Below are 8,101 nucleotides of genomic sequence, written 5' to 3'. Positions count from 1 at the left end.
GAAATAAGCCAGTAACTATTCCAGCTTTGGAAGACAACATTTCCGAAGAAATTCGGGCTATTCCGGCCGAAATGCTCGAAAAAGTTGCCCAAAATTGGACTTTCCGAATGGACCACCTAAGACGCAGCCGCGGTCAACATTTAAATGAAATTATCTTCAAAAAGTAAATGTCATGTACCAATCTAACGTTTAAAATAAAGAACCGATGAGATTTTGCAAATTTTATGCGTTTTATTGTTTAAAAAAGTTCTCAAGCTCTTAAAAAATCACCCTTTAGAAGCGATAGCCATTTGATCTTCGAACTTGATGAATGAGCTTGAGCTTTCTTAAATCCAAGAAAATTGATTGATAGAAATCGGGTGTTTTATTAATTACGTCACTTGTACCACTTTATCTCCAGAACCAGAAGAGAAGTCATTTGATAACACTTGGGGTCTCCGGAGCTCCGACCAGAAGTCGGGTATTCCAGCAATTCTATTTCCTTTCTATAGAGAAAAGAAAAAATTCCGGTCTTAACAATTCAGATTGAAACAAATATTTTCATGGTCCAATGGATTGCCATTGAATGTAATCCAGATTCCTGACTTCCGGTTACGGAATTATATAGTCTTGAGTGTTACCAATTTCCAATGCTCATGTAAATAACGACGCATAAAAGTATCAAATATTCAAAACTAATGAAGTTTGTAGAATTTTTCAATTGAAGGCAAAACCAAAACATTCAGAAACCTCGAAGATTGTGAATGCACCAGGAATACTTCCTCCGTGTGAGGTTCTCGGGAACTTCACACTAATCCTTGGTGGTCAAATACAAGTTTTTTGTAATTTGGTTGTAGTGCGCCTTCACATATGTCTTTTCATTCACTACGCATTCATTCGTTAATTTTTGGTCGTACTACAACGTCCGGGAACGGCTTTTTACGACCGTATTCTGTATCTCGTCACGGTTTGTGGACTTCAGAACTGTAAACGTACGTAGTCCAGCTCGAGTTTGCTCACACGAACCTTTTTAGCAATATCTCGAACCGAGGTGTTCGGTTTCCGTCAAAAGGTCCCAACAACGCGTTCGTGATCGTTCTTGTTGATCTAACGATTTTTCACTTCCGATCTGCAGTCAGACGTTCTTCGTTCAATTCTATGATACTAGACACCGTATTGCATTTAATGTAAATTATTTCAAACTTGCTTTATTTGTCAGATGGATTAATTTTTCATGAAACTGAGAATTTAGTGAGAAATTTGGTTTTGGTTAAATGGCTTTCGGCGAAATGAACCAGACCCAACTATAACCAATAAGGCATGACATTGTTTCGTAAAATTTTGTTCTCGCTTACTTACGTATTTTAATAAGATTTAATTTTCTTATGTCAATATTTTGGTTTTTAATTGCGTTTTTCGCAGTTTATTGAGGAAGTTACTACAAGCCACACGTCGATTATCAATTTGAATTTAACAAGTCGCAATAAGAGCAAAAAAATCAATCAAGCTCTAACGTACCAAAAAAAGTTCCCTTAGCTCAAATTTTTCAACAGTTGGGTTTTTCTGAAAATATTTTACGAAAGAGAAACAATTTTTTTTGCATGGGTACCATCATGAATGAAGATCCCTTTTCTGAGTGGTGCTCACGTAAATTTACTGCACTGTCGTACGCACGGAGGGACATATGGTAAGGATAGCAGATAAACGATGGAATAGAAAAATAAGAACGCAATGCGAAACCGAAAGTCACCACAACAGATCAGTAGAGATTTCAATGGGCGAGAACGAGACGAAAACGTTTTTCCAAATGTGCCTGAGTTTGGATGGCCGTTGAGAGGATTACTTAATGGAAGGATCAGAACGCAGTAAGCTAGCATCATGGCGGCTCGGTTCGCTTCAAAAGCTGCATGAATGAATGGGTCTGAAGTTTTTTTCCTCGCAAATCCGTCGGCATTTGCTTCTGCAGATTTTGCAACAATTTGTTTCTAATCCTTGTATCGGCCACGGAGAAAGTGTAACGAAAAATGTTTGGTAAAGTTTCATCTGATAAAATCATTTTATTTGTAACGGTTGCATTGTTCTAGTTTAACAACACTGTTTTAATCCTAAAATATATTTTAAATGAACATTGTTATTAAATAAAATTCTTTGATTTAGCATTAATTTTACAAAATATTATATACAGTCGTAATCACAGTTTTTTAACGATTCGGTCATCCAGGAACGAATCGAGCTATTGTCTGCACATAACAGCATTGCGTCTACTTTTGGCGGTAGAAATCTAGTAATAATTTAAGCAAAGGGGCAGGTCCGATATTTCGTCGAAAGAAAAGTTCTTCGATTGTGTGTGTGGAAACGTTTCGTAGTACAGGTAAAAATTGCATTAAAATTCGGTAGCGGTCAACAGGAATTGGTCGACAGGTCCTGATGTATGTAGAAAGTGCTTCTTTGGCACCATCTTCCAGGGCACGAACGGTAGCCACTTCCTGGATCGTTTTCGATGTAGACGAAATGATATCCGACCCGTCACTACTGCTGCTCGAAATGCTACTTTCTGGATCGAACTCAGTTTTATATAAAGCAATAGCACGTAGATAAACGAATTCATTGCTGTCAACTCGTAAAGCCACAATTTGCGCTAAAATTTCCTGGAAGATTTCGATCTCTCTAATTATGCACTCAGATACGGGTTCTCCTCTGTTGTTATTAAGATATTCGTAGGCCACTAGTAAGTTGTTGAAGTTTATTGGCAGCAGGTACTGAGCAACGGCCAAAATGAAAAACTCACGCCAAGATTCTTCGAATAATACCAGTTGATCGTCTAACGGCAGTTTTGTGAACGGTACTAAATTTTTCAGAAAATTGACGTTCATGAAGAGAAGCTGTGCGGCCGATTCTCGTATGGCGTCCGCAGCGATGAGTGGATGTGGTGATTGCATCGCGGGGAACAGTGTTGGGTGAACCATGGATTGAGGACTCAAATAAGCGTTTCTAGGGATTGTAAGATCCAAACCCATAGATGTGTGCGACAAAGGATGCGGTGGTGGGCACATTATATCGTGGCGCATAGGAGTATCCTTCGCGATGAAAAGTGCCATTTGTTTACGCAGAGTAGAGCTTCGAGGTCCTCGCTCATGCTGAACAGCATCTTTGTTCATTCCAACTTCGAAACACTTTTTCAGTCGACAGGCTCGACATTGATTTCTGTGAGTCTTGTCGACGATGCACGGTATCTCAGATTTCGATTTACAAACGTACTGACGACTTCTGCGGATGGATCGTTTGAAAAATCCGGCACATCCGTCGCACGCGTAAATCCCGTAGTGTTTTCCGGAACTATGATCACGGCATACCTTGCAAGGAACGTCGTATAGAATTCGACCTGAAAGATAGGAAAAAGAACAAACCGTTAGGAATCGTCGTTGAATTTGGCAGAAGGCAGCGAAAAGTACATCCGGGTTTCGTATTGCAAGAGCTGCCTTGCATCGTGCCTTGTAGTACGAGCTGAAGTGTGAGAATTGGGGATGTGAATAAAGTACCGGAAATGTTTTTACATTCATACCAGGAAAGGCAAAACACGATGCTCTTTTTGAATACGTTTTCCGATTGTTTTCCTTTTCATTTTTAACAGTTCAAGGACTTTTGATGAATGAGAAATGACTGGCATAAAATCAATTTCAATGTACTACGTTGTTTACAAACATTACACTTAAAGTTTGTGGTAAACTAAAATTTCTTGAATGACTGAGTTTGAAGAATAAGGATTTTGATTTTGATTGCACGTTTTGAAACAAACTTACTTGAAGAAGCTGGAATTCGCAAATGGCTGTAGCGTGGATCCATTAGCTCAGGAGAACTGACCGGTGATTGCATTTTCAACTAAATCTGCTGTTGCTCTGATAGAACTCGAAGTCACTTATATTCCACTTTTACGTCTTTAATACTCTCAGTACTCAGCGCACTTGTTTCACTGTCACACATCAAGCAATTATATCACTAATATGTCCAAAATTTTAGCTATTCACTGATATCCTTAATTTCACGATGATGAGTTGGTGCTTCAACGAAAGCCTAATTCGATGTGATCTACTTTCGTCTGCGACATGGCAAATATAAGCAAATCCTTTGTACCTTCGCATGAAACGGTACGGCACACCAACACGCTTTGTGATTGGTTGCAGCTTCCCAGGATTGAAGGGAAATGAGTACTCACACCAATATAAAATTCTATTGGAAAAGGCGGTCCTTGCTTACAGCACCCTTACTGCCCACAAAATTTTTATTTATTTGCTTTCATTCTTCTATTCGCAGAGTTCATTCCTTCTACCTCGCCTTGTTCACATTACAATTGCGTGGTTCATTTCGTTTGTCGATCCTTGTAGAAGATTGATGTGTTAGTAATGATCATTCACAAACCATCCTGATATACTTCGCCGCTAATCGTTATTATGGTTGTATCCATTACTACCGTGCCCGGAGGGTAAATTGTAGCGTCGAACATTACCCCAGACGGGTGAGAACTGATTTTTCGACTCGGAAGGAAAATTTGAAAACTAAAAACACATACGATAACAGTGAGGGAAATTCGCTCCCTCCATGCGAACGTTGCCGCCGTTGACCACAATGCGTAAAGTAGCGTCGAGATTTATCCAATCAAGAATTTGAGTGCGGCTTGGGATGAGACTATGAGACACACGTGTCACACCGGGACGGACGGGTGTTTTAGGACTTAATCTCTTGCTGACGCCGTTTTTCGTTAATGGCTGCCTTTTTATGCAAATAATAAAATGAGTACAAATCGAAGGCACTGCATTGTGTTGGTGATGGCAGTCGTTTCGTCACGACGGTTGTTATAGGCCGTAGTGCATTTTTTATTATATGAAAATTGACTAATGGGTCATGGTTAGATTGAGATTGAAGAGGATTATAAATTCTGTTCTCACAATTTGTTACATCAAACTAGTGGGTGAGATGACACACTCAACTGTCCCAGTACTGATTGTAAAGATGCTCATCAGAAAATAAGTGTGCGTGTGATTTAAATTTAAGTACGAAATCATGAACATTAGAAAAGTCTAACGAGTGGGATTTTCCAGTTATAATACAATCTGGTAGACATTATTGTAGACACAATACACTCGTCATTTCATTATTGTCTACCTTACGCTTGACTTGACAAGTTAAGAGAACACCGGATACCTGGCTAATCACCATCAAAGATGTACTAATGAGTGTTTTGTTTCCTCATATTATGAAATGGGGCGTTTTGTTTTAGGTAAAACATTGCCGTTACCGTTTGCTGACCGTCCCACCAAAAATAAAAACATTGTATTGCAGAATACCCATTTACGTAAGTTTTGCTAATACAGGTAGGAGCAATTTTTGTTTGAGAAATGATGAAATAGAAAAAAAATGAGTCGGGAGGTCCGGCATTTATGCATGCAGTTGATTTGTGTTTACATCTTTAATTATTAGTTGGTACCATACAATGCATCATAAGAATTTCAAAAGAAATTAATCTGTCTTATTATTACAATTACAGCCCAGATTCATTTACAAAAAGAACCAACAATTTGCAATCTTATTTTTTTATTTTCAATAGTTATGTGAACCCCGGTTCGGTGGGTCGTTTTATTAGGCACTGATCTCGTCATTTGGAGTCCATAGCTGGAACACTAAGAAAAAAATGTTGTAAAACCCGGTGAACGACCGAACAATGTTAAAACCGGGTATAAATAAACGATATAAATTAAATAAAAAAATGTTGTAATATCAGTTTTTAACAGTGTCGGAATATCAATTTGTTGTGTTGTTCTGGTACCATTTAAATATGAACATAAACATATAATAATTTTATTGATATGAAATTGAGAAACATATAAACTCAACAAAATGAAATACAGTTGATTAGTGTATGTCTCAAGTTTTCTGTTTCAAATTAAAATTTTCGGTAGACAAAACATAAAATGATCGAAAATCGTTATGTCTAAAAATACTATAATATATGATTTAAGTGAACTGGATGTTTCTGTGTGAACTGTTTTTAGTGGCAATAGGATTGTAGCACTTACCATGCAATTGTCATGTATACATACCAATCGTCTGCGAAATTCATTAAAATAGTAGATCAAGCTGTAGCATCCAGACTTATCTTAGTTATGACAATATAAAGAATACTTCGAACAGTTAGTTTATTTTTATGAACGCGAAATAATCGAAATAATTCATATCTCAAGTTAGGAACTACCAAATTTCTGTGGAATAACTTCCGAGATCTCCAAATTAGTTAATAAAGAATATCACACTTTATTCTGGTCAAACATGTTTGAACCTTATCTTTTAATATTTTCGGCGTTTTCCATTCACGAAAAACAAAAACTGTTCAGTTTGACAGACTGAAATGCTATTCTATTGGAACAAACAGGAAGTTTATCTATTGTCGTCATCTTTTTGAAAGGGGGAATCTACACGAAGCATTACGCTCACCTCCGCTAGGGTGTAATCTTCTCAATGGAACTAATACATGCATTTAACACTCTGAATACCACGAGGGTATAACAGTGGAAACGCTCATTATGACTTGCTATACGTTAGATTATTTTTCACTGATATTATTACATCATGAAAGATACTCTTTTTCGAATAAAATAGTAGACAAACATTAAATGTTTGGAATCACTTGAATCGATTACTTTGTTCTTATCCCTTCACCATCTACTCTTAAATTGAGAAAATGAAATCTTTTTCAGAAACATGGCCGTCGAGAGAAAATTCGGGCCCGAGGGACTGCATTATTAAGGACCCCTATAAATGAGAAGTTTCCTAAAAATTTTTGGACATGAAAATATCAGTTTGTGCAATGACTGAGTGGAAATATATATTGGAGAAGCCAAGTGAAAGAGAAACTAACAGAAAAGATGAATTTTTGGAAAAAGATACGCTCAGAGACAGGACTCGAACCTGCGTTCTTATGCATTCCGTGCATACGCGCTACCATTTCGCCACTCTGATCTTGCTTTAGCCACACTAAAACTCACAGACACAGTAGCAACGTACATCGAACAGGTGACAAGCGATTATAAATACACTCTCCTACTCAATGCTTGATCGGAAAAATAGGTATAAAGCGAGAGGACTAGTGTCTGATGGACAGAGAAGATGTTTGGATATAAGGTGTCGGTCGGATGACGGCCAGGATGTAGACCATGTTCGATGTACGTTGCTACTGTGTCTGTGAGTTTTAGTATGGCTAAAGCAAGATCAGAGTGGCGAAATGGTAGCGCGTATGCACGGAATGCATTAGAACGCAGGTTCGAGTCCTGTCTCTGAGCGTATCTTTTTCCAAAAATTCATCTTTTCTGTTAGTTTTTCTTTCACTTGGCTTCTCCAATATATATTTCCACTCAGGCATTGCAAAAACTGAACTTAGTCATGGCGGCTTTACGTCAAACTAAAAATTAATAAATCGTTAAAAACAATTGCGGTTTGATTTTCCGTAACAATCTGCTTCTGGTAGGAAAGGGCAGACAATCAATACAACCTTCATAGGGGTCTGTCGCTGACGATGTCCAGCCAGCGACTGGCACCATTAAAGAAGGTGACAAGCGATTATAAATACACTCTCCTACTCAATGCTTGATCGGAGAAATAGGTATAAAGCGAGAGGTCTAGTGTCTGACCAGTTGAATAATGCTAGATACAGTGTTCAGTCACTTTACATGGATGGTGGATCTCAGTTGCACCAATTCTCTACTCATGCTAGCGACAAATTGTCCTTTGATTCTTTCCATTTAACGCACAAAAAGAAAGACTGAACACGAAAAAATGCAACAATTTTGATTGCATGAGAAAAAAATTTATGAAATTGTTGGTGAAACTAGTTTATAGAGTGCGATGTTTATAAGGGTAAATGAGATAAAACGCACTCAGTAAGGAAATGTTTCTATATCTTAACTAAAGAGAATAACACGTGAGAGTGAGTTACATGTAAGACTACCTTCCGTCACCATTATTTCTCATAATTACGAGCAAATACTCGCTGAATGCATTGAAACATATATGAAATATCTTATTTTTCAAAACCCTTATAAATTGACCATTGAAATAAAGGCGGGGCATGACG

General features: G+C 37.8%; 1 protein-coding gene across 1 annotated transcript; it reads right to left on the bottom strand.

The window, feature by feature from the left end:
- Positions 1-2,181: 2,181 nt before the first annotated feature.
- Positions 2,182-4,043, bottom strand: LOC131440198 (protein tailless). The gene is made up of 2 exons (XM_058611270.1): positions 3,780-4,043; positions 2,182-3,361 (listed from the first exon to the last, which is right to left on the bottom strand). The coding sequence occupies exons 1-2, from the start codon at positions 3,850-3,852 to the stop codon at positions 2,241-2,243; spliced, it is 1,194 nt and encodes a 397-aa protein (XP_058467253.1). The 5' UTR covers positions 3,853-4,043; the 3' UTR covers positions 2,182-2,240.
- Positions 4,044-8,101: the final 4,058 nt, after the last annotated feature.

Source organism: Malaya genurostris, chromosome 1, assembly GCF_030247185.1.
Source record: "Malaya genurostris strain Urasoe2022 chromosome 1, Malgen_1.1, whole genome shotgun sequence".
In the NCBI taxonomy this organism is placed as follows: Eukaryota; Metazoa; Arthropoda; class Insecta; order Diptera; family Culicidae; genus Malaya; species Malaya genurostris.
This window is presented reverse-complemented; position numbering and strand designations above follow the sequence as displayed.

What these genes read in the sequence shown, in the direction of transcription:
- LOC131440198 (XM_058611270.1), bottom strand. Translation starts at nt 3,852, where the DNA reads ATGCAATCACCGGTCAGTTCTCCTGAGCTAATGGATCCACGCTACAGC. An exon ending in GCGAATTCCAGCTTCTTCAA is followed by an intron (nt 3,362 to 3,779) that starts GTAAGTTTGTTT and finishes CCTATCTTTCAG; the next exon opens with GTCGAATTCTATACGACGTT.